Here is a 27,099-nt window from a genome sequence, read left to right as displayed (position 1 = left end):
AATCAAAATAGCAGCAACGTGATAGGAATGGAAAGCCCGGAATAATTTCAAGAAATCCGCTCATCGAAGAATGGTCGAAGGGTAAATAGGGGTGTGAAATGCATTTGAACTTAAAGTCTAATGTTTGACGCGATGGACGTTGTGTTCTAAGCAAAGCTTTCATATTCCGTATTTTTTTTAGGCAAAATTTGTGTATCACCAATAGTGCTCCCTTGCGATGGCTAGCCTAGTAGCGCGGTAATTGGACATGTCGGTGCATTCGGTGCACACTGCAAAAGGCTGCATCGTGCTCATGCGAGTGTGCGCATGCGAAACAGTTGCAGCCGCTGCTCCACCATCAATTGTGGCTGCGTTCTGTTGGCAGTGTGGGTTATTCTGCCAACGCGTTGTTTTTTTTCCTCTCTCTCCATCATCCGGTAGCCATGAAGCTGCATCGCAAACCAACAAGTCCGCAGAAGCAGCGTTCCGGAATGGGCACGGTTAGCGAGCGGTTTTTCGGCGGCGGAGCGCGGGAAAACCGAAAACCGTTCCAACTCGGCACGTGTTTGACCTTCATTCGTCGGTCGGACGATGGGCAAGGTCAGGGAAAATTTTCGGTTTTGTCTTGCTTTTCCCACCTTGAATTACCGCGCACACAACTAGTGCGGGTTTTGGGTCCGACACTAGCGGAGCGTGTGCAGTTTTGCACTATAAAAAAAATGTGCATTTAACAAACGCACACAGTTGGCGCAGCTCGGTTGGGGGTTGGAATTGGTGTGGAAAAAAAACCCTGGTTTTCGTGACTAGCAGAGTTTATTGATCGCAAAGTAAATATATTTATTTGTTCACGAAACTGATCCAACATAAACTTCAATCAATCAACCAAATGGACTACGTTCAACATTGCTTAACCATAAAATTATGAAGTTCTTCTTTCTTCTTTTTTCTGCATTTAATCTTTAACGTTGCATGTATAGATTGAATTCCAACCTAATCAAATAAACTCGATTGGATGGAATTAAAAAAAATTGTATATTAGGAAAAGTCTAGCTATGCATTGTTACTCCACACACCAAAGCAATTTATAGGACACTTGTTCATCTAAAGTTATGCCAATAAAAGCATTTTATTCACAAATTCTAGACATTTTTCATGCGTTGTTTGACAGAAAAAAAGACTGCACAGAAACCAAGATAAGGAGTCGAACCCACTACCTGCGGTGTGTAAAACCGAACGCCGTGGAACGAGACCATGAGGAAACCCCACTTTATGTAACGCTAATTGCTATTAAGTGAAATAATGATCATGGAATGTGCAACTATTTCTCTATTTGAGCAACTGGTAAACCGCCAAATGAACCTTAAAGTTTTGAAATAATAGGTTATAAACGACTTACAATAATTTTAAAACCAACAGCAACTGCACAATTCAATTATAGACCACACTCTACATCCTTCCTCAACGTTATCGCAATCCATTGCATACGTAATTATCCACCGGTGAGCCAGGACTTTTATTGCACCTCACTAAAAGAAACAAAAAACAAACGGTGAAACCTTCGTTTACTGCCGCATTGGCTTTCACTTTTTGCTTTATCGTTATCCAAAAGCAGTAGGTGGCCATTTACGATTGCAGTACGTGCATTTTCCATGCAGAACACATTCATGCCTAGTCACCAAAGCCATTTGTTGCCGACGCTGTGTAAATTATTGTTCGATAAAGGGGGAATTTGGAGCATGCGAGTGCACTTTGTTGTTGTTTCCACTAGCTGAAATAGGTGAATGTTTATGATGTGTTTTTTTTGTTTGTCTGGTTATCGAAGCACTGCGTAGGTGACTTTCAATGAGCCACTTATTTTACATTTGCATTTGCGACACTAAATGTACACTTTGCGTAAAAGCTTGCTGGCGTAAGGTTGTACTACTCGCCTTGCAATAATTGGCCTTTTGTAAAGCGAATGTTTCATAAATCTCCTTTCATGGACGTTTGCAACAAAATATTTTACAGACACCCTGTTGTTGGACCCTGCATTTGTTGGAACACCCTGTAGGAGAACCAATTTTTAATGGTCGATTTAATTATTTGTTGAGTTTTGCCTCACAGTAAACAACGCTTTTTTCCCCGACAAAACATATCATTCGGCAAGCAACAATCCGAAGACGATTGCCCGTCCGCGTAAATACCATCGTTCGGCTTATTATATTCAAATTATCAGCAAATCGGTCATCGATCGTTTTGCCGCGCCGCGATGTCGTCCCAATCTCGGTAACGATCTCATAAATGATTGGACAGTTGGAATTTCTCATGGGTTTGGTGCGTCGCACGACCTACACTCGCGACCGATGCGCTGCGTCCGTTGACACACATAGAAGTCTTGCACTTCCAGGAAAAGTATCAACCGCTGTGTGTAGATGGCAAACCGACGCCTGTAAGTGGTAGCCCGCACTCAAAGGGTCCGACCGGTATTGGTGGAGTTGCCTGGTGTGGGGTGGGGTGTCGGCATGAAAGGAAACGGTAATAAATAACAAGTGCTGTGGCGAAGATCATCGACATTTGAAAGCGAGCAGAATGGAACGGCGAACGGCAATCTGCGGCCGGGGTTTTTTTTTAGCACCGGACCGGTACAGCCGCGCTAAAACCAGTCGACAACCTGCGGGTGGGAGGTGCAGAGGGGAACGGTGGAAGGTGGAAATAATCACTTTCCAGGGAAAATGCACCCCTCACATACACACATCGCCCTGAACTCCCCCCCTAACCCTGATGCAACTGGCCAAGAAACAAAGAAGGGTTATGGAACTCCTCCCGCGCGGTGCAAGTGCATCGCGAGTAACGGATCGATGAGGGATAAAGAAAAGCACAATAACAAACACCAAAAGAAAAACACCCGAAGAAGAAACAGTAACACGAAAACAGGCAAATAGAAGCAGGCGGGTGGAAAATGGACGAATCTCCGTGGCCACCCCCGGGTTCCGGGCGAGGCTTTCCTCCATCACAGTGCATTAGTTGCACCGGCGTTAGCTGTTTTTGCTCGCTGCACAAATGGAGTTGGTGTGGTGTAGGGTGAGGGGGAGAGGCGGGGGGGGGGCGGTACTGGGGCGTGTAATTGCAGCCCAGCACGGAAATCTAGTTAAGTTGCACGACTGCGGGCGCGAGCCGCTGCTGTTTTGCTTCGGATTCGGACGACCTGACGCCGGCCTACTTTGCTGATCGATGGATGGGGTGCCGGGGTCCCAAGCGGGGCCTTCGCTCTGCGGGCGGGTAGAGTTCCATGTTCGGTGCATGTTTGATTTCTTTAGGAAAAAAAAATCGGCTTACATGTGTCAATATTGAGTTGATTTGCCTACCAAAACTCCTTTATTGGACGGTGTCTTCGGCACTGTACTGTTCTTTGTTTGCCTCTTACTCTTTCATACACCCTGCACCCAGTGGGGTGCAGAAGGGCAGGGTGTGGGTGGTAAATGTTCGCATATGCATGACGCCACGCGATTTGGTTTTGATTAGCAGCGGACGAAGAGTCGGAACCGGACTCTTCCTATGAAAATCACGCACGATTTAGCTGCTCGCTTCCCTGCCGTACCGTACCCACCCTCGGATCCTTCTTTGGGCCCGGGTCCACCAGTACCCCCTTCCCAGGGGCGACTCATAAATACATGATGCGCAGCGATCCATATTGAGGACCCGTTCGGTGTAATGTGTGTAATTTTGCCTCCACTTGTACGTGTGCCCCGGCACGATAAAGATGGGCAAAGGTGCCGTTTTGAGGTCCTTGTCCTCCGAGCGTTCGATGGGGGCAGAAGCGAAGGTGACAGCATGTCGTGCGGTAAAGGGGAGGAGGGAAAAGATGATGCAAGCATGCAACTCTCAACCCACCCCTTGGGAAGGCGAAGGCTGCATCTTCCGTAGGTTGAGCGTACGTACTTTCGGTGGTTGTGGTAGTAGTGCCCAACCATATCGAGGGTACTACATCTAGCGTACGGAGCGCCATTGCCGGCGCGAAGGCAGAAGATCGCGTGCAACAAGCGCTCGAGCTGACGCTGGTGTAGGGCGGCGGGACACGGTGGCAAACATTCCTGGAAACATGGAATAGCGCGAAACACCGGGAACTGACCAGCCGTACGGTGAAACCGATTGCAACCCGAGGACGACGGCATAATTTTTGCCCCATCAATATTACAATGGCCACACTTCCCGCGTCCGACGCTGGCGGTTGTGGTTGGCTGTGATGATAATAATAGACACCAGTTACTGGATTGCTTCCAGCGCACAACCGGCCTGAAACATGGCCAATTTGTGTGCCCTTTCATGTAAAGTTGTGTACAGAGCGGTCTCCACTCTCCGATGGTGATCCGGTCTGGTAATATTAAAAGCGAAATATTTAGTGGATGTAATAGCAATGTAATGTGTTGTTATGTTCGACAAAAAAAACGCACACACACAATAAAAGAAAAGGGAGACAAAAAGGAATGAACTGCAACGACGCATCACACAGGTGCAAGCGGTAAGGTCGCGTTGGCCATGCACGTGGGTTTTATGTGCCCGAGTTTGTGTTTTGTTTCGCTACCCTGAGTACACTGACCTCCCCACGGAGAAACAATGGTCCAGCCGATTGGCAGGGGAATGGGGGGAAATTGGTATGTGGTAGCCATGCGTTTTTTTTATATTTGCCGATTGACGCCAATGACTTGACCACGATGGAGGGTCAACGCGGTGAGGTCATAGACACCTGGGCCAAACACTGAAGCGGTGACATCTAGCATTCGAACCGTCGAACCCGGTTGCCGATTTTGTGTTAAACCGAATGAACGGTCTTTTACCTCACAGGTGCGGGTACACCAAGCCCCCCCCTCCTCCTCAAAATGGCGTCGCGATGTTAAGAATGATTAATCACGCTTGCACAAATGGTCGTAAAGATGGGGAACCCAACGATCGTACACACCTTTTCGGACACAGTGCTTGTTCCATTCTTCGCCCTGTTTTTTTTAAAGAACAATATCACAAACACTTTTCCGATGCTTGAGTTATATTAAATTTCGTTCGCAACCATGTCGCTATAGTTGGGCAGAAATTTATTGTTCTACACCGGTGAAAACCCCTCTGCGAACTCTGCAGCGCAATCTGGGACTGAAAAATAAAAACCGGTAGTTTAAAAACTGCTAACCATCTGTTGCTGGCCGGGGAGCAATACACCGCACCGTTGCTCGTTATCATAACATCGAGGGAAACGAAAAGCGAACTCAAACCCTGTACGACCTTCGGTGAGTTTTGTGTGTGTGTGTGTGCTTTTTTTTAAGAATACTTCTCCAGCCGGTGTGGCTGTATGCGTGAAAGGTACATGTCTGCGCAACTAATCGGTTGATGACGCCGGCCGGCATTTTGTACGCTCGGGAACTCGGGGGAACCTCGAGGGGTATTGGCGTGTTTACGTACACACGAAACCATCTTTAACATAAAAATCTTCAACTTTTTGGTGAAATTACGGTTAAGGGATGGGAAGGGCGGAGGGTAGGAAGAGAGGGATGAAGGAGAATCATCTTCGAAGGCGAAAAGGCAGTGCACCGATGAACCGGCGTGATAAAAGGAAGAGACAGATAATTTCGGCCAAAGCAGCACAAAACTGGCCGACGCTTTCATGGCGAAGATGTTTAGCAAAACTAAGTAAAGGAAAAACGGGAAACAAATCCAAAACAGCGATCTTCAACTATCTCCTTGAAGCTGGAGGTGGATGGCTATGGGTGTGTGTGTGTGTGAGTGTGGGTGTGGGTGCCGGCTGTTGGAGTGAACGATCTTCTCGTGACTCAGGGTTCAACATCCGACCGCGCCGAAGAAGCCATCGCCCTTCGGATCGTGGCCGGGCGTCCTTTACCCCAAGGCACCAGGCCGACGCCGCGGCACCGGGATGGAATCGTTGGAAAGGAATGGAACGAAAACAGAATAAAATAGAGAGCACGATCAAGCCGCGAAACGTACGGCGGCGCGAGCCGTCGCCCGTCGTCGAACACCGGGCGTGATCATCAGTTTTTTGTTGTGTGCTTTCGGTTCGGTTACGATATATTGCTGCCCTCCAACATTCTGTTCTGCTGTGTCTGACCGGTTTTTTTTTGTTGTCCCGTTGTTGTCGTTTCTTTTCGATCGCATCCCCTTGGCCTTTGTTTGGACGGTTTGAGGTCTTTTTGTTTCGCTTTTCGCTGACTACCGTAGTCCGTGTCGGTGGAATTGTCAGTTGGGTCCGGGGGCCTGTTGAGTTGAGGACCCATTTTCAGATACGCGCCAGACGGTTGCGCTGGAACCATTTTTCTTGTGTGATCGCGGCGTTCCTCCCCTCCCCTCTCCCCTGCAACACCGGGTCAGTGGCCCCGCGAATTGTGGAGCGCGAAAGGAACGAACCGAGAAAAAGGGAACGCGCAAAAACAAAAACACACACAAAATTGCTCACCCGTGTGCGCTCCGGGCAGACACGATGCGAACCACCACCAGCTCGAGGTTTGGGGCATCTTTTATTCTCCACGGGGCTCCCTCCCCCTTCCCCCCTGATTCTTGGGGCAGGTTGTTGGCAGAACCCGAAACGGGCCCAGATCAGACATTGTTTGCAGCGCGTTCTTTGCGCTCCAAATGCTTTTCAAGGTAAGCATGGGCAAGCAGCAAGCCCGGTGGGCAACGAACTCGCGATCGGTTTTAAGGGTACAACTTCCCTAAAAAGGGATGCGCACAACGATCGGTGCATGTATGCGTGAACGGTGGTGAATTGTAGGTGCGCGGTGAGGATCCTGGCGTGCAGGAAGTGTGTATCTTTTCATTTCTTTTTTGTTTCCCGGATCACGTAAGCTTCATATGGCCTCGGATCGGAACAATGGAAACGCGCAGCAATGCAACTACGAAGGATAAATGAAGGAAAAGAAGCTCTGGTGAAATAAGAAAAAACTAAAACAAAAACAGGCAGAAGAGGGTCAAAGAAATTACCCACAGAAGGTATGGATGTTTTAAGGTATTTGTGGAAGTTAATAAAAACTTCTTCCAATAATACCCTCGAAGTAGAAATAAAAGAGAAACATGAAAATTTGCTCTCTTTTGAATAAACATAAGGAAATGTTTGCTTAAAACCTGCAACACCGGAAAAGGCAGATGCGCTAATTAGTGAAGTTCCTAAAGAGCAATAAAGCCTCGTACAGAGACGTAGGAATATTTCTGCACCGGCAGGCGGACTTCGCCAAGATGCAAAAAGCAGCAACTCCTTTCAAGGAGTGTCCAAAAATCACAAGCGTTAACTTCGTGGTATGAAACATTAAATATGGCGGGCGCAAAAGGCACAGCCAAAACATTGCCACCACCGGAAGATGCGCACAAGAGTCTGTCTAGACGAGGGCATGTTTCAAAACCTGATGAAACCAGAGTGGTGATCCACAAGAGCACACAAAAACAGAACACCCTCAAACAAGCCTGTGGAACACCACCGAAAGGTCTCAGTTTCGGGTGAGGGCCAAAAACCGGATTTGATCCCGTTGCACCCGCAGCAAAAGTTTTTTTTACGGTCGTCCAGCGCCCGTCCGGAACCTCCGCACCCGGGCAGGGTAGCTCAAAAACGAAGCACAGCACAAGTATTGCGTTAGGTACTCAGCAGTTACTCACCACACTCGAATCAGCTGCTTTGGTGGGCAGTGGATTGCGGAGGATCCGATGGATGGGAATTGAAATTGGGATTGGGATTAGCTATTGTGTGTTTCTCGAGGTTGAATATCAGCCCCTGGCCAGCCGCTTCCCGCCGGTAATACAGCAACCTAGGGGTGATAAAGCAGAGGGCGCAAGAAAAATGCTCAACCACAAACATAATAGAGATCATTCAAGCCCGGTTGGAGGGCAACGAACGGACGAGAATACGATACAAAAGCGTTGAATTCAAAAAATCGAGCTGAGCGTGTTTTTTTTTTGTGCTGCTGTACTGAGCAAACTGCTGCGATGCCGGGGTTGGTTTACAGCTCGTTGTTAAGTTCTCAGCTGTTCCTGTCACCCGTGCACTGTGTCACTGACCGATCATTATTTTCAATGCAACCAAATAAAATTCCATCGCCGTTGATGCCTTTCGGTTCATTGCTCTACCTTCTCCCTTAATGTTGGTATTTCTCATCGTAAAATTGTTATAAAACCCTTCGATACACTGGGGGGTAGTACGATCAGGTACCGGGAACGCATCAGTCGAGCTGGTGCTGATGCTGACGAGATTGCATCAAGGGTCGTAATACTCAATGGCCGGAAGTCCTTGAGACAGACCGAACCGAACGTTGCACAGCAGTCAGAGCTGCTGTGGGTCCTTTCCCTCCGAAAGCGAAAAGGAACGAAAGGATAGCGCGTGAATAAACATTTCACAGCTAATAAGCTATGCGGGCCGATACCTTCTTGGCGTGGCGTTGGAAAACCCAACTTAAAATCGACAAAAAAAACACACAAAGAGACACTGACAAAACAGCTAAAACAGATACAAACTTGCTTGCTCGCTCTCGCTTTCAGTGCGTTTCCGTAGCCTTTGTGACCTTTAGTAATGGAAAATGCATTTTTTTTTTCATACACGATCAAGGTGTTTATTCGAAGCATAACATTATCTCGATCGGTAGACGGACCGAGTAAACGAGACAGGCCCGATCGGGAACCTTTTCGGACCCGGCGAATAACACCGCGGCATCGTGCGTTCATCGACCGCTTCCCAATTGCCGGCAGCATCTTCAGCATCTGTGTGTTGGTTCAAGAATGCGTTCAAGATGCGTGCCGTCAACCGTGCCCTGGTACGGACCAGTTCACTGATCTCGACCCCAAAAACCGGGATGCACCCCGGGACCGATTATGGATTGTGAGTCAGTAGCATGTCTCGTTGCATTTTTGACAGTTTGGAATCACTGTACCAGAGCAGGAACTCCTGCGGTTATTGATACTGTTTATTTTTTTAAATCCTCACAACTTCATCTGTGGAATGCCATCCCAGGGGGGGATTTTCTTTAAGGAAATGTGGATATACAACGAAAGATAGTATGCTCATACGCGTCAATCATTTTTTAAGCTCCAGAGTAATTTGATCTCTACCAGCTGGAATTGGAATCACAGCCGAATTGCTTAGCAGACGAGTCCGGATTTATATCTCCGAATTTCGACCAAGTTTCGACTGTCTTAAATGACAAGAATGTCTAGTTGACGTGCATCGCACCGCACCGTATGCTGCAGTGAAGTTGATGCTGACGTAAATATTACCGCTCTTGGCAGCTTTTCGACGTGCACAAGCCAAGATTCTACTGGGTGACAGCAAGTGGACACGAAAACCAGGATGCAAGAGGTATTAACCTTTGATTGTTTGCAAATTTCTTTCAACCTACACAACTGTATACCTTCAGCATCACAACCATCAGCAGACTTGCTCTTTTTGTGACCGAAAGCCCACGCACTTTTATCTTCCGCTGCCGATTAGGATACGCTCAATGGCTTCGTCCGACGGAAAACACTTCATTGTTGCATCCTTTCCGTCCAAATTCAATAATTCGTTCATATCGTGCGCGTGGGTGCTAACGCTTGAGACTGCCGATCGATGGCTTCGTCCTTTGACTCACGGCCCGTCTGGCTGTAACACATCGTCCAGCTTTGAGTTCGTGGTGCAGAATCAACCATTTCCATGAACGCATACGGCCACGTGCGTACTCACCTCACGTGTGTAAATTTGGGTAAAAAAAAATCAGGCAAAATGTTAATTTTCCTACGCGGATAGAGCTTTGGCTTCGGGGCCGAGTGGGAGCACAGACGATAAACGTGTGGGAGCGTAATTGGTTGGCCTTTTAAGATGGCTTTACTGTGGGATTTGGTAAAGGTCGCGGATCGGTCGCTTTTATTTCGCTAAATGCGTTTCTTGGTGTCTATTAAAATGTGAACTTCAAAAAATGCTTTGCTGCGTTTACGGATTAAACAAATATAATCAGCTCATGAAGCTTCCATTTATGTTATCTTACACCGCTTGTTATTGCTCTGTTTGAAACAATTCTGATGTTTAACATGTTTAATTCTTGTAGTCTTTTTAAAATATGTTTCAATATTTTATGAATAAGACATTTGAATTCTGTTTGCTGTTAGTCAGTATGTATTGGAAAGCAAATGCAACATCAGTACAACAATGTTATATATTTCTAATTATCTATGAAATTTAATAAGGATATCATGGCGGCGTATCAACTGCTGTACCAGCGTACAACTTTTTTATTTTTTACTTTACGCCTAACGCCGACGACCACCGTGAGTGGGATGAAAATATAAACAAAAACCCAAATTTACATCAACTTTTCCATGCGGCAGAAGAGGAGAGTGAACCGGAAGGAGATAAAGCTCGTTTGGTGCTACGGTACGGCTGAGCCTGCGTAGTAAATATCCTCACTGGGCACAACGCTGCAAAACGCGAAACCGCCAATCTACCGGCCGGTAAAACCGTGCCTGACCTTGACGTGCCATGCACAGGCATGCTACGAGTTTTCAGAAAACCGCCCAATGTTGCGCTTCGGTTTTGGGCTGATTTTGGGTATAGTCTCGCGTTTTGGTACTGTCTTTGCGATAGAAAAACATTTTGAGCTGTAGGAACCAAACTGAAGATTTGTTTTTATGTTTCTGATCGATCAATCGATCGGTGGTGAATGACGCTTTCGAAAAGCTCCCACGGTCATTTTCCATTTTGTCAATATGGCGTCCGGTGTGCCGTTGCCGGCTCAACATTCGTGTTCCATATGCCTCACAACTGTCCACCCTTCTGATGCACCGCAGGCTCATCATCATCCCCCCATATAAACATCAGCTGGTTGGCGAGAGCGAGAGAGTGAACCGAACTGAAACCGAGAGAGGCGAATTTTCCCGGCCGGTGAAAAATAAAAATACACTTTCTTCCATTTTGTGTTGATGGATTATTTTTCTTCACCAACATCTTCTCCCGGATGCGCGAGTGGGGGCCCCCACAACCGTCCATGGCTTCACCCGACCCGGTTGCTTGCCTGAGCGACACTCTCACCGCTCCGGGAAATCGCGTTCTCGGCTGTGTGGACTGGTGGAGAAAAACCGGAAGCTTCCACAGCTGCTTTCCATTCGAGCAATGCAACTCCCGTGAGCTGCGAAGCTTTCGGATCGGCACCGCAAATCAAAGCGAAAGCTCTCTACAGTAGCTTCCACATGCTCTCGCGTTTCTAGCTCGCTCTCTCTCTCTCTCCCTTGCAATTTTCTGTTCTCTATTGAACCGATCTTGCGCAGTACCATTTTCCGGACCGGCCGGGACCGAGAAAAAACAACAATACAACCAGCTCCGAAAGCTCCCGGTGGCGAAGGGGGCCAGGGGAGGGATTTTTCCGCCGTTCCGGTAACATGCGGCCCTCGCACGTGTCTGTCGCCGCACAAAACACTCGGTACGACGTCGCGAGGCAGTGTGTCACCTGAAGCATTTCCCGGAACCATACACCCAGCCTCGGAGGGGTTTTCTTGTTCTTCTTCTTCGCATCATGCGCGGAAGGTGGAGAGGAGCGAAGGGAGAGAGAGAGAGAAGGCGAAGGGGAAGGGAAGGAAAGGACTACAAGCGGAAACCGGCGACGTCCGTCTAGGCAAATGTGTGTGGGCAACGCGACGGTGGAACGGTGGAAACATTGGAAACAGAGCCCTGAGAGAACATTTCCCATTCCGGCGTGAGTGTGGCTGTGCTCGGAAAAGTCACACGACTGTGTCTCTGGGATTTTCTGTTGTTGCTGTTGATGTGTTTTATCTGCCCAACCGCTGCTTTCGGAGGCTATCTGGTAGAAACCGTTCGTTGGTTCGTTCGCTCGTGCGTTCGTACATTTCTTCGCTCAGCGGCGTTCCAGTATCCGCCATAGCGCGCACGCCAGTACTACGCAAACTGGTCCGGTGTAGGAAAACGCTACGAAATTTCGCCTTGTTTCTTTTTGCGATTGGCCTGTCCTGTCCGCGTGTGTGCCATTTCGCCACCCCGGGCGTTTGCAAAATCTATCGTCCGGTGAAGCGGGAACCCAAACCGGGAAGGTGACGACACCAAAAGGTCACAAGGTTACTTCTAGCAGTACCGCACGGAGCATCGAATAATAATAGGAACGATTAGGAACTGCGTTCACACATCCGGTAGTGGGTGGATGGGTTACGAATCCTCCCCCTACCTCTCAAGCAAAGGAAGATACATCCGCAAGCAGGCCGGAGTGTGTGCCTGGTTGGGTTAGAATCAGCAATGAATTTCCGGTGAACGTGAACACGGAACATTAACGCGGTTGTTCGAATTATTGTGATTGTCTGCCGAGTCGCTGCAGGGTTTTGACCGAGTGCTACCAGCAACAGGACCGGTAGCAAGTGACATAAATTGTATGTGCAATCCCAACCCCAACTTGACTGATACAGTGATCATGTGAGAAGGTGTTTGGAGTGGTTTTTTTTGTTTGATTTCCTTGTCCTCCAAATGCTTCGTTCTACAAGTGAAAGAGAGAGTGACTGATCGATACTGAAGAACGAGTGCAAAACCCAGGCAATGAAGCTGTAAACCATCCCATTTTCGTTGGTTCCCATTCACATCGGTTCCGGACTGCGAGGACTGATCTGACGCGACCGTGCACCATCGTTCCCGTGGGGGGGCTGGGAATTATGTACGCGAAGCGCAGATATCCGCCGGCCAAGTGCGAAACCGTGCGAACGTAGAGACTAACCCAAGGCGACACACCGTCCATACCGGAGCCCCCGGGGCCGGGGGCGCTCGGGCGGTTATATGTGGGGCGAGGTGCTGTACGGTGCGGGTCATCAGTACGACACAGCGTTACTGCCAGCGTTAGTGCGTCAGCGGCCGTTCGGCGGCCTGTGGCCCCCGGAAGAACCACCAACAGCGCGGTCAGCAAGGAAGCGACCGAGGGGCAGTACGACGTCCGGGGCGGCCCACGGTAGGCGCCCGGAAGCGGCGACCCTCGGGGTCGGTGTCGGTGTCGGTGCCGGCAGTTACGGTTTCTGCCCGACGACACCAGCAACAGCGGGGCTTATGCAAGGAGTGCTGCCGAAGACCGTAAGCATAGACAGTTTCGGGAAGATGGTGCTCATGAATCGGGACAAGGGAAGAGATACTTATGCCAAGATGGACATTTTATTGCTTGTTGCCGTAGGGTTGCGAAGCAGGTTGTTCGGGGGAAAAACAATCCTTCTTTCGTTTATTGCCCATTACGTGCAGTATTAGTTGCAGCATTAGCTAAGGCCGAACAGTACAGAAATTCTCCACCTAGAAAGCCATCAATTTCATCTTCTAACTTCAACTCTTAACCATATCCTTTCCCGATCCTGGGGCTGTAAGATGGGCATGCTCCTAGGTCAGGTGTAAAACCACAAATTGGGAACATTCTTGACAGAGTCGACAGAGAGACGGAGAGCAAACGGTGGGCAAAGTTTCCAGGTTGAGAGATGTGCACAACGTGAGAGCCTCTTAAATGTGTGTTAATATCTACGCATCACTCAAGATGGTACGCCAAAGAACCATTGCACAGGCAAAAGCTTGCCCGTTGTAACGCTCTCACAGGTATCTTTTGCAAAAAAACCCCAAGAAAACTCTTCCCCAAGGAAGAGCTTTTCCAAGCTCGTTTCGCTCTCGCCTTGCTCTCGGTTCCCACTGTCTCGCTGGCTCAACACTTTTGTTGTGTTTTTGTACCACCGAATTCAAAGTCATCAGGACACGGAGCTTCCAAAACCAACCGCAAGAAATTCTACATTGCGTTACAAAGTTCTCGCTCCGGTCGGTGTGCACGGGGTTGGCCCATTCTCGCACGGCGTGAGAACTGTGTTAATGGTGCGAATCTGTTTCCCGAGAGCGTTTTGTCGCGAAAATGCGGAAGGATATTTGGCCGTCTCCTTCTCGCGCGCATAGCGTTGGAATGTTTGGTCACGCTTGTGCTGGTATTTGGCCCAGCGAGCAAAACCTTACCCATTGCCGGCAAAACACGGATGAAAATACTCACACCAATGCATAGTCCGAAAGGACTTCGCCATTTTCAGTACCGAGTGTGAGGGAGAGAGAACTACCAGCGGGCTGCTGACTATTCTTTCGATAACCGTTCGGTACCATAGTTTGGTTTTGCCACCTGCGCAATCATCTGCGGATGGTGAGGCCAACGCCAAAACTAGGTTTCGGGATCACGGGAGCAAATCTCCCGGCATCTTGGTCGGTTCGGCAGGAGCGCATTTGTGTACGTATGTGTGTGTGCAACATACTAGACCTGCACTATTATGTCACCGTGTAACGAACATCGTGGCCATCACAACTACTGGAAAAAAGACGCCATTCGATGGTGCTGTAGCACACGAACGGGAGCTCGTGCTGGTACTACTAGAAGCTTGCTATGGAAAAATGTGTATGTGTGAAGCAATGCAACAAAATTGCGCACCGGTAACCGGCAAACCTGGTCAACAATTCATCGAATGTAACAAAACTATGGCAAACATAAATTATTTGCCATGAACAATTAATACTGTTAATTGTTTTACTGAGTATACTTAGTAAAACGACACTTTTGTATCTTTTTAGAGTATATTACATAGAATTTTAGCAAAAAACAACTACATATTAAAACCACTCTATCTCAATCGTGTTTTATAAATGCATATTTAAATTCTTTTGAAAGTACAGAAAAAGTGACTGAACAAAACAAAATGCAAGCGTCGTTTAAATGGCGGCGTTACATGGCGTAACGCTCGCACAGTTTGTAACGCTAACCAAGCTTACTTTGTTGCACGCCAACTGCGCGCGCTCGAATTTCCCTCCCTTCGTTCGTGGAAATTGTTTTCCTTGTACATAGCACCCTCCGGCTTGCACTCCACCGTTCGCCGCCGGTACGCTTACCGAAGGGAACATGTTCCCGCGGGAAGTGAAAATCGATTTTCGCCCTCTCGCTCGCTCACTCCCGCTCACTCCTCGGGCATCCAGTTTCACCATCCTCGAAAACTCCTGATTACATTATTTACTTTCTCTCGACCGGTGTGCGAGTGTGTGTGTGTGTGCGATATGCGAGCTCGTTGGCCACCGGGCGGGAGTAAAGAAATATCCCGAGAAGCATGTTTACATGCCGGCTTTAGCACATCGGCACTGATACGCGCCGAGGCATGATTCGAATTTCGGGATTCCATGTTTTGTTATTGTAACTGGAAGGGAATGAGCTGCTAGCAGCACACGAAGCGAACCGTTAGCTGGTGGTGATGGATTAGAGACGAGATCAAGGGGCTGTTTGGTGTGTGGGTGGATGTGGGAGAGGTGCGTAGAATCTCAATTTTGGCAAACCTTTTCTTTTTCTGTTCGTTTTTTTTGTTCTCATGCTACGTTCCAGACCATCGCCAATGGTAATGTCCAATTTTTTTTGCTCCATTGCGCGACAAAAGACCCGCAAGATTATACCTTTTCGAGGGACTTCATTTTTTTTTTTTGGGGAGGTTTTTTCGAAGCGTATAACAATGATGGTGATGAATGTTGCAAGGACTAGCGTTCGGCAAACGGAACGACCAACGGTAGGCCTTCGGGTTCATTAATTGTTGTAACTGCTTCCCATGTGGTTCCCCCAAAATTGTGTGTTAAGAGGAAAGAGGTTTCCCAATCCGAACGAAAAAACCCCCCCCCCCATACAGTATCAAATTTCTCACAACTGGTCGGGAGCAGACGATTTCCGGCACGCTTTTCACTTTTCAATATTGAATTAGTAGGTAACCGTTACCGTGCGCTAATGATGTCACGGCCACGGGATGTGCGTCGAGTAAATTCGCATGCTCAACTTTAGCTGCAAAAGGTGACAGCCTGTCAAACCGAGCACATTATCTGATGGGGGGGGGAGGGAACAATACACAACTCCATTTAATGTGATTAACGCCGCGTTACGCGTGAGAGCGGCGACACAAAATCTTTCAAATTTCGTGTCGAAAAACCAACAAAAAAGCGCGCAAGATAAACGAACCCCTTAAACGAAGGGTGTTAGTCTAATTATAGAACTTTCCTCCCAAAAATTTAATTATGACCCTTGGACAAAACACGCACCCCCACACACCTGGCCTTGAATGCCTCCTGCTTATGTATTTATGGTACAAGGACAATCGCAATCGATCCGAAGTCAGGCAGGCAGGGTTAGAATTTGTTGGATAATTGCTTCATTACAAAATGAGTGCCCGATCGCAAACCAACGACACCGCAAATGGTAACACAATGCGAACGCGTACGGTGTTGGGAAACTTCAAACGAATGATCGGCTCGTCTCGCGATGGGAGAGCTCGCCAGCGATGCATGCAATTAGTTATTATGTCAATGGGCTACGGAACCTTATGCGACAGTAGGCGGAACCGAGCAGGACTACCAGGATCCGTTTAAGTGAAACCCGTCACGTTAATTAGTGTGGAGCACAATGCAGTACCCTAGCGTGTTTTAACTTTCATCCTGTTAATCAGTAAGCCAGTATATAAGCAGGTATACGGTCTACTCAACCATTTCCACTTGAGGCCGGCACCTGCTGTGCAGATAAAGAATATGGCTTCGCTTGAATTTTATCACTTTAGCCGCTATTCTTGAAAGCGCTTACCGGGCGCAACATTAGCGCAACTTTCGTTTGAACTAACTAGCATCGTACCATCTTTGATGGGCCGGCGGAATATCCTTCTATTGTACTTCTGGAATATTCATAGGATTAGCTACATTGACCAGGCCGCACAAGGCAAGGTTGTGCAAAAACGCCGTTACTATTATTGGACCACCATTTTACATGGAGCTGCGAAAAGGGATGAACACCCCATACTTCTCGTCCTTCTTTACCGCCCGAGTTCTACACGCATCCAAAAGTAGGTCATCGGCAACACTCGGCGGTTGATGTTGGGAGCTCCGAGTGTGGAACAAAAAAAAACAACAACACTTGGCTAGTTACGTTACTTGGTTCCGAAAATTCTGCACCCGTTTTCCACCGTGCCCAGCTCCCTAAAGTGTGAACACAGAGGGAAACAAACGCGGCAGAACGAAGGAAAAACTGCATTCGATGGCCTCATTACACAGTAACACAATTTAAGTGCCAGAGCCGCCACACAAAATGGCCGTACGTGTGCATCCATTTTGTGTCGCTTGGGCAGGGTGGAAAAAAATGCAGCAACACGCACACACTGTTGGATGTTGTGGTCTGGACACGAATTTTGCCCTGCTCCACAAGGCACCAAGCTGACCCATATGTGGGTCAACCTTGCTTTGGGCCTGCCCAATAAAATGTAACGTGCAAATTGAGCGAGCGGAACGAATTCAGAATTCTTTGCTTTGTTCTGCAAACGATCACCACCTAGATGGTATCTGCTGCCAGTGATAAAGGCGTTACCATGGTTCAACCACAATGGGAACTCCTTTTTTTTTGTTTGGCAGACTCCCTGTTTACAAACGTGCTAGGAAGAAAATTAGGTCAACCGTGAAAGGGACGACCTCGCAGGAAAAAAAAGATAAGCCAATATCTTCACTCTCTTCAGGAGTGAAATGTTTTACGATTGGAAACTTCAATTTCCGAGCTCCGAACCGTGGGCGAAATCTTTAAAATCTACCATTTGAACGGTAAGGATTTCCGTTGCCCGGTCGGCGCTGTGAGCAACGGGCTCAAGAGATTCCATCCAATCGTGTTTGATGGAAACCTTTTTGTAAGTGAAGCGTTACCCAATGGTTACGGTCGTCTTCCTTCCCGGTGGTGGCTATTGCTGGGTTACCGAAACTCTCCTATGCCATCGAGCCACGGGACGAAGCATTTCCCCAAAAGCAGGTTAACGCAACCGTAGAACTAACGGTACGTAAACACCAGAACTACGGCCATGTTGCGATAGGACATAAATATGCTGAGTCCGAACGGGAGAGGGCAAAAGAAACTCCTCGCGCGCGTGATGTGAGCTGGGAAAATGCTTCATGCTAATAGAAATCAAGGCGCATAGAAAGCCAAGAAAACCAAAACCAAATCCACTGATTCACGAAACTAATCGCAAAGAAAAACATACCCACCACCCCCATAACAGCTCACCAGGGGTGTTCGATGGAACATAAGGCTTTCGATAAGGATAAGCGTTCGAAGCCCCGCCTCGGAGGGCGTTTCGTGCCACACTTGCAGGCCCCAAGGCCCCGAAGATACCCCGGCCCAGCGTCAACCCGCAAAACCCGTCAAATTATAAACAAAAACAAATTTTTGGTAACTCCTGTGTACATAACGAGGGGGAAGCCAGTAGCGGGACTCTTGGTGGAACTCACAACACACCAACACACCGCTCCGTAGTCCCTTACAATGTACAAACTCCGCCGGAAAGTAGGTCAATCGATAACGCAAAAACGGGAATGGTTTGAAACGGTGCCGTTCCTGCAGGATATCCCAAACCGCCATTTCGTGCGACATCTTTGCTTCGTTATCGCTGGTGAGAAGATTCCCAAACCGCCGCCTGGTACATTCGGACCGGTACCTTTGTTTACGAACCATCGCCGAATCTTCCCGCACCACACAGAGAGCAGCAGCACCGGCCGGAAATTTCGAGCAGAAGACTGCGTCCCGTGGTAGCCTTTTGTACATAGTACCGTGGGCCCTGCGCAATATTTACCATCGCCCAACAGATGGTACGGAACCAAAACATGGCTGACCGACAGCGGTGACGCATGAGCAGGAAAGGCCCTGCCCGCGGGTTGGGTGGGGATGGTGACCGTGTGAGTGAGAAGCGAATCACTTTGCCAGAGCAATCATCGGCAACAGAACGGCACAGTTTTCCCGGCCGGCGCTACTGCCGGTGCATGGTTTTTCCATTCAGCCCCTTATCGGGGTGTGAGTTTTGTGTACGCATCGTACATAAAATGCCAATGTAATGGCGTTTACTACCACCGTCCAATATTGATCACACACAGGTTTTAACCCACCCGTGTGTGTCACTTGCGTGTGTGCGGGTGCAAGGGTGGAAAGAAAATTCCAACACCCCCGTTACCCGGTACCATGTACGACCGCGTTACAGTGGGCAGTGGGAAAAGCGCGCGCAATTTATTCGAAACGAGTTGCCCACACTAACACCACTGCCCATTGGCGGTAGTCGTGAAGCGCCTGCAGGAAGAATCGGGACTCGCCACAAACGAACACACACACACACACACATGGACGGGCCTGTGTGCAGTGGGTCACCAGGACGCAGGATGCTCTCTGGACGAACTTCCAAAACCCAAAACCATCTTCCGTGTGAGCGTAAATGGCACACTCCGGTACACTCTCCTTCACACCAACGCGTCATCAGGTTTGTGTTTGGCGTGTAGAATGTATTACATTGTAGCCCGGTTTCGGTTGCTTATGTACTTGCTGGTGGTGTTCCTGTGGGATATCCCTGGTATGTACTGGTTTGGTACGGGAAAGCGTATTCGGGGCGAAGCCACGACAGGACGCAACACCCACCCGGTGTGGCTGGGGAAATTCTTGTTACGGAAAATAAGGGCCTTTCCTACTCCGGGCTTTTTTTTTTTGGTTTTGTTTTACTCCCTACGCTGGAGGGTAGGAAAATGTGCCCCACAGGACAGGAACCGGAAGAAATGTCCACGGTGCCGTTTTACATGTGTTTGTGCTCCTTGTGGCAAAGTTTGGAGCGCTCCCGAATGCTGGCGAATGTACCGTCCGATGCTGGCAAGTAAACAATGTAACACACCGTAAACAAGCCGTCGGAAAGGCGGGGAAGTATATGGGGCGAGCGTGCAGGGCTGTGCCGTCCGTGCGGGTGTATTAGTGTGGATGGGGCCGAACGGTGCTCGTTACAGCGCGCTGGTCGCCCGGAGTATGTAAAGCGCTTCACGTCCGTTCCGTTCCGTGCCCTAGAACGCAAAACTAGGTCACCCCGAAAGCAAAATAACGCTATCGGAGCGGTAGTGAGGCGGTGAAACCGAACAAAAAGTACGTAAAAAAATAACCCCGCGAAAGGTTGGGTGAAGCAAAATTCGCATCCATTCGACCCATTCGCACACACCCGGGTGAGGAAGATCCGGTTCCGGCCGTGGGTTAGGCAATGGCGGCCCTCTCCCGTTGCAAAATAACGCCGAGTAACGCTCTTTCGGCACCCGAACGGAAACCAAAAGCGCGCTGGGTAGGAAGGGAAGGGACGAAGGAAAGAGAGAGAGCGAGAGGAAGCTGTGGGAGGTGCCGAACGTATGAGAAGAAAAAAAACCCCCCCGAGCGGGCAAAACGCGGCGAAACGCAGCGGCCACGACCGTTTCTGTAACGCGACCCGCCAGTAACGCGACGCTACGCAAGCGGCAACGACGCAGCTACGACGAAGCTGCGTCACAGAATAAAACATTTCCCTTTTTTCTTCGTGTGGCTGTGTGTGTGTGCGTTTGTTGTGAGGATAACAAGGCGTATACGGGGACGTATCGGAGAGGGTGAAAAGGCTAGATAAAGCGTGACCATACTGGGTTGGCCAACGATGGCCAGTGGCCAAGTCCTAATGTCGCGTTCCTGTGTCGCCCGCAGGACGCAAGTGTTCAAACCGAAAGTGCGAAATGTAAGAATTTCTACCGTGTTTCAGGCAGCCGAGCACAGCAACATGCGTGTTGATGTTGTATTCGTCCTCTTTGTGCTGACCTTACACTCATTACTGTCGTGTTTTGAAACGTTGGGATCTGTAGCTTTGTTCTACCATTTTTACGACTACGTTTGACTAAAAAGCCTTCCTTGCTTGCTTACTCTTACAGGTCAGTCAGCGAATTTTCAAATGCACCTGGAAAGGTTGTGGCGTCATCTATACTACATGTCCCGAAATCACACAACACATTAGGAACGCACATCTTGGGTAAGTACGGGATGTTGGGCGAAAGGTCAGAACTCTGGCAAATAGCAACAAACAAGTGGCGGCCACAGCGATCCAGCGATGAATTCTTGCTAATTTATCACCTTTTCTTACCTTTCTTCTCGCCCTTCAACCCCTCCCCCACACCCTTAGCCCTCGTAAGCCGAACGAGTACAGCGACGAGGAGGATTTCTTCTTCACCGAAACCGAGGATGAGAGCGACGAGAGCGCGCCGAATCCACCCTCGCCACCGACGCTGAGCCATCGCGACATGGCACGTCCCCCGCACGAGGATCCCGAATATCAGCGCCAGATCGTTGGCACCTACCGGCAGGGGTTGCTCTCGCAATCGCAGGCCCTCCAGCAGCAGGCGGCCGCCCAACAGCAGCAGCAGCAACAGCATCAAGCGCAACAGCAGATCGCCTCGATCAAGCCACCGCTACCGGCCGGCTTAACGGTGGCGGCACTGAGCGGCACCAACGGCACCGCGTCCAGCAACGGTGCCGGCACGAACGGTAACAGCAGCAACAGCAATGGTAGCAGCAGTAGCAATGGTGCGGTCAATCCACACAGCAGCGTATCACCGCTGATCCATCACAATTACACCTGGTCCCAGGTGAGCCCGGTAAGTAACGTCACGCATAACCGCCCAATTGGTATGTCCAACTCACTGTTCTTTTTTTTTACGACCTGGCAATCCAGACGTCACCACAGAAGCACGTACGACTATCGCCCCGTCCGTCGGCCTCGTATCCGTACCCGTCGCCGAACTACCAGCATCACTACCAGGCGCAGGCCGCCCAACAGCAGCAGCAGCACCATCAGCAGCAGCTCGGCCACATCCAGCTGTCGCCGGGCGGTGCGAGCAGTGGTGCCAACAACGGTACGGCCGCCTACCACCAACTGCTGGCCGGTGCGGCCGGTGCGTCCGGTGCGATCGCGCTCGGCTCGTACAGCACCAGCCCGAGCTCGAGCGGTGGCGGCAGCAGCGTGGGCAGTGCGGGCAGCGGCCAGCACCGGTCGCCGGTGTCACCGAACCGGAGGACGCGCGGCGAGAACAAGAAATGCCGCAAGGTGTACGGCATGGACCACAAGGACCAGTGGTGCACCCAGTGCAAGTGGAAGAAGGCTTGCAGCCGGTTCGGCGACTGATCCAAGCCGTCCGCCGGCAACCGCAAAGCAGCAGCAGCAGCAACACCACCGAACAGTAGCAGCAGCGCCAAGTTGCCACCGCCGGCCGTTGGGCCGGGTGGTGCACTGCCGGGAGTCGCCGCCCCGTCTACTTCGCCATCGTCTTCACAGTCGCTGTGGATATCGTCGTCGTCGTCGTCGTCGTCCTCCTCTTCCTCGTCCTCATCGTCGTCCTGCTCGTCGTCGTCCGCGGTCGCGATGGTCAAACAGGTGATCCAGTTGCCGTCGCAACCGCTCCAACTGCAGCCGGCCGCACCATCGTCGCTGCTGCTACACAACCAGCACAGCCAGCAGCAACAATCGCACCGTTTCAGTGTGCAGTACGCACAACCGCAGCAACCACGTCCACGCGCACCGGGCATGGCGGTGGTTTGATGTGACAGCCGTCACACGCAGCCGAAGAGCCGACCGCCCAACGCCATCGCGATGCGCGACCATCCGGATTGCACCTAACCGTTGATGGCGTACGGCTGGAACGTACCAAAACTTCCCGCCAACATTCAAGTCTGCCGGCAACTCACCAGGCGCCACCGCTCATCGACGATAGGAGCATCAAAACCGTAAGTAACCGATAGACAGAAGCAAAAAACAACCCCGTGTAATATGTAAGACTAAACGCAAGGTAAAAACCTAGGCTGATAAAACCAAGGCAAAGAAGGACGAACGGTTCAGCTACAGGCAGTGGCGCATACATAAGGAAAAACAAAATGGAGAGAAAAAAAACACAAACACACAATTACTAGAAGATCTTAACAAACAAAACGAAATACGAAAACCACAAGACATCAAAGGCTGATTTAGTTTTAACATGCGGATTAAACCAGAAGAAAGCAGCAAAAAAAAAAGAAACAGACATACAATCTTAAGCCGAACCGAACGGGTTGATAGCAAACTGGCAGAATGCGATCGTGTAGCACTGAAGTTATTGACAGCTGCAAACCAAGAAGAGTGAAAACAATGAAACAGATCGACATAATCGTGGAATGAACATCACTGCATGGAGGCGCGTTGGGTACGTGGGCAGCATAAATCCGCTGAACAGTCTTTATGGTAGGAACATGCTCTTCTGGGTAGTAACACGGCTCCTTCTCCACACAGCAACCATCCTTTCAGTGGCTGAACTGAAACAATCTTTACGACAACACGATATCTATAATACCGTCCGTTACAAAAGAAATCCCCCGCCCCACAATCTGAACGGTCCAATGCGATCACCAGAGCCCAGGGGAAGCGTCAATGAAAGGATTAGGGTTGCCGGAGGGAAGAAGCGCAAGAGTGAGTGAGTGCCAGTGAGTGCCTGCTCAGCCAGTTACCAGATGAACGGAAGACGTGTGCGCTACGAATGACCGGGCGCCTCCATCGACGGTTCATTCCCGATGCCAGGTTCGGTTCGAATGATCTCGACCCACGTACACACGTTAAACCGGAAACCAAGGGGTTTGCTTAAGGGGTTGAATTAAATCGGGGATTAATACATATTACCGCACCTAAAAGATCTGTAGACGAGCGATAACAAAAAAAAAAGCAAGCAACAGCGTGCAAAACAAAATGAGGAGCAAAAGAAAATTTAAAAACCACTGCCAATAAGTTAAATAAAATGTCGACGCGAGAGAGGAAAAAAAAACCACAAATGTCGAAATGATAAAAGGAGATACAAAATAAACAAAACAGCACGTCACTGTTCCGTTGCAAATGCGAACCACGCAAGATGTGAGCGAACTGGAGCTGCTGGATGTGAGCGCATAAAGGTACGATAAAGAAGAAACGAAAGCGAAAAAGAGGAAGCCGCGTTAGCGTTGCGGAAATGGTTTAGCAAAAAGGCATTGGAAGGACGTGAAGGACGGTGCGTGGCGGACAGAGGTGTGCATGAACGGATGAACAGCTGACGAAAACACAGGTAGCATGAATATGTAAGCTTAAGTGAGCGATACACGATTGAAAAAAAAAGGGAAAAAGAAAAAACCCGCAACTAAACACAAGTAAACCGTATAAACGTAACTCGCAAACGTAAGTTCTACCGCAAGCGAAACAAACAAAAAATAAGCAAATTCTGTCTATGTGTAATAGGAGGATAAGTACGAGTGACGCTTGCGACTGTAAGCGAAGCATCCAAAGCGCACGGGAATAAGGCAAAAGCATTAAGCGGAACTGTAGATGTGTGCACGATTACCGGAAACCAGGCCAGGTCGCGTTTGTGTGAGAACGATCACTAGCAGGGGCACCTACACTGACACCAGCGAAAACTCCTATTTACCATTAATACCCAAGTACTAAAAACTACTAAACGAAAAAGCACACTTACCCCACGATACATGTGCGTACGTACCGTATAGGTTATCAGGCGCGTCAGGAAGTGAGTGTGAGTGACCGACGGGTTTTTCATTATCCACCGCACCACTCTCGTTTCCCCGTTTCGAGTCGTTGCAAGGGTGGAGTGCGAGATACTCCTTCGCTGCGCGGTGATAACATAAGACAGCTGTGTCTTTTTTGTCTGTCGGTTCACACGGATCGGTACGGATCGTGCAGCACCGTGTTTTCTATTTATTATCTTTTTTTTTAACGGGATCGTTGCAATTCATCGTTACCTGTCGAACGAAACACAACATGCTGGTGAGCGACTAAAAGAGTGGAATTTTGAAACAAGCACGCCCCTGATTGTGTGTCGGCACGTTTTTAAAACGTGCCTGGCAGAAATGTGATAAACCCCGGATCGTTCCGCATCCGGGCGTGAAGTGAGGGAAAGGAAAACGTTGTTTCTTGTTTATTGCTTTGCATTATTATCCTTCGCAACTATTTATTAAGAATCGATCGCATAACTCGATCGCGCGAGTCCTAACCTTTTGTTTTTATTAGGTGCGGGATTTTGTGTTCTCTATTCTCTTGGGGAATCGTGCGCTAAAGCAAACGTGGTTTTCGGGGGCCACCTCTTCTTTGGGTGGGCTGAAGTTTCGCAACTGTTGCTTCGCTCCAATGCAATGGTTTTGTGTTGCGTTTGGTGTACCACCGGTAACTAAGGATCGATCCGCTACACTCGCTCACCGATCCGGTCGCCTCGGTTGTTTGTACTATTGTATACACCCGGTTGCTTCGTGAAATGTGTGATGGAATTTCAAAGAAAAAAAAAACAAAGGAAGGAATTATTGTGGACAGGCGGGATGCAACATTACAGTGACACAAGGTAAAAGATACGCAATTTTGCAACTGATGATCTCTATGAAACTGTTCATTTTTTTGTTTGTTTGTTTGTTCGTTCGCTCCATACATTTAACTGTATATTTATAAATAAATATTTTTATTCGTATCCTTGTTTTACGTGTTGTCGCATGTTGCATCTGTGTCCGTGTTGTCCTGTCGATCCTGTTGATTGTAGCAAAACCACGTTGCCGCAATCGAACCGTGCGTGGGTTGGAAGATGGTGAAGTGTTTTATTTTTATATCATTTATGGTTGAACGAGCTGGCAATGCAATTTTCCGTACCTCCATGCTTCACAAAACATTCGTCTACATGGAGCTACAGTGGGTGTTCAAGTGCAAAAGTGTGACGAGAGAGAGGGAGAGAGAGATAGAGCTATCGCTGCAGTCATTTCAACTCAACCAAACACCAATGAACCGACAAAGCGAGTGTCACCCGACCCAGACCGGGTTCATTCGGGTAATTGGGTGTACTGTGAACGCATATATACGCATAACTACTCTATCGTTCAACAAGCCAATCTATCGCAAGCAAAGAAAAGCAATTCGTGAGCGTAAGCAGGGACTGAACAGTGGAATAACATTAAGTCAAAAACTAAGAAAAAATCGGTTGGGTGCGCCAGGGTTGGCAAATGGTGTGTGCGCACGTTTAGTACGAAACTACGAAACTCCCGGCAATAAACACTCCCCTGTTGCTTTTTCTTGATAGCGGGAGACAGATTTAATCCACTACCGAACCACTTACTTGTCATCGCACTCCCTGACTACTCTTGTTAATGACAATCGCGAGCAAATTGATAAGCAAATGCAAATTCGATCGGGAGGGAGACAAACGTGGGCGGGTGGAATCTTTGGCAGTTGGTTATCGTTGTGACTATGTTTGTGTTTGGTTTATTATCGGCCCCAATGCCAAGGTTTCGATCAAATGATCGCAGGGTCGTGGCGTTGTGCCTGCTACATGGATTCCTTGCAGTGTTGCTTAAACTCGCCAATGTTTAAAGCACAAATCCACCGGGAAAGTAAACGAAATGTGAACGGGTATCCACAGCGAGAGAGAGATAGACGAGTAAAGTGCGCAAGAAGTGGTGGGAAACTATTTGCGAGGCACGGGGAAAACGAAAACAAACGGTACGCGGTATGTAATGGAATGATTGTATTGAAAAGACTAAAATTTTTGCCTATTTACATGTACAAAACATCAATGGTTAAGTAATAGTAATGGTAAGCCGGTCGCCTGGCAGACAAACGTAACGATGAGACGATTCGCAGCATATTCGCTAAACTTAACCAAAACCAAAACAAACATACAACCAAAACATTGCTACTTCTACTCTCAAATCACCAACCGCTTTTTTGTACGATATGATAACGAATGCTAATAATGCGGTGCATGGGTGCAAGGATATGGGCCGGTTCGCTGGATCTTACACGATCAACGTTCCACGAGAGCATGATAATATTCGCCCCTAAATCCATGTATGGGCTAAACCAAGGATTGCATGTATTGATGTTCACATACTAAAGTGAGGAAGGATCAGTTGATGGTGGCGCGTATGTTACGAGTAACGGCGGTGTGCAACGCCACAGTGCCCGCTCGGGTATAACGTGTTTGTTCGGTGTGTAGTAGTGTCCGACCGTTTTACGTGTAATTTTCCCTTTCCCGTTTTTTCGTGGTTGTTAGACATTCGAGACAGTTCGAGCTGGTGTACAAGCAAAAGCATGAGGCAGAATGTACGACGGTATCCATTACCATAACCCTCAATAGCGTGGATAGCTTATGTGGGACGTTTTAACCGAAATCCCGGAACGAATGAACGCATCGGCGACGAACCCCTGTTTGTGAGGGTGTGCAGCATAATAAACTATTATCTAAATTATCTCACCAGCACCTCCCATCTTAACGACGTACACGCACCCCCTCCGCCC

At 48.8% G+C, this 27,099-nt stretch overlaps 1 protein-coding gene across 1 annotated transcript in view; it reads left to right on the top strand.

Annotated features, from left to right (window-relative positions):
• The window catches only part of LOC128719714 (zinc finger protein 395), an 85,035-nt gene extending 63,002 nt beyond the window's left edge, over window positions 1-22,033 (top strand). The window contains exons 5-7 of the mRNA XM_053813343.1: window positions 20,696-20,793; window positions 20,944-21,415; window positions 21,493-22,033. Coding sequence (XP_053669318.1) covers window positions 20,696-20,793; window positions 20,944-21,415; window positions 21,493-21,942 — 1,020 coding nt within the window. The 3' untranslated portion in view covers window positions 21,943-22,033. The remainder of the gene's footprint in view (window positions 1-20,695; window positions 20,794-20,943; window positions 21,416-21,492) is intronic.
• The last annotated feature ends 5,066 nt before the right edge of the window (window positions 22,034-27,099 follow it).

This window comes from Anopheles marshallii, chromosome 2 (genome assembly GCF_943734725.1).
Source record: "Anopheles marshallii chromosome 2, idAnoMarsDA_429_01, whole genome shotgun sequence".
Lineage (NCBI taxonomy): Eukaryota > Metazoa > Arthropoda > Insecta > Diptera > Culicidae > Anopheles > Anopheles marshallii.
Note: the sequence above shows the minus strand (reverse complement) of the source record. Positions and strands in the feature narration are given on the sequence as shown.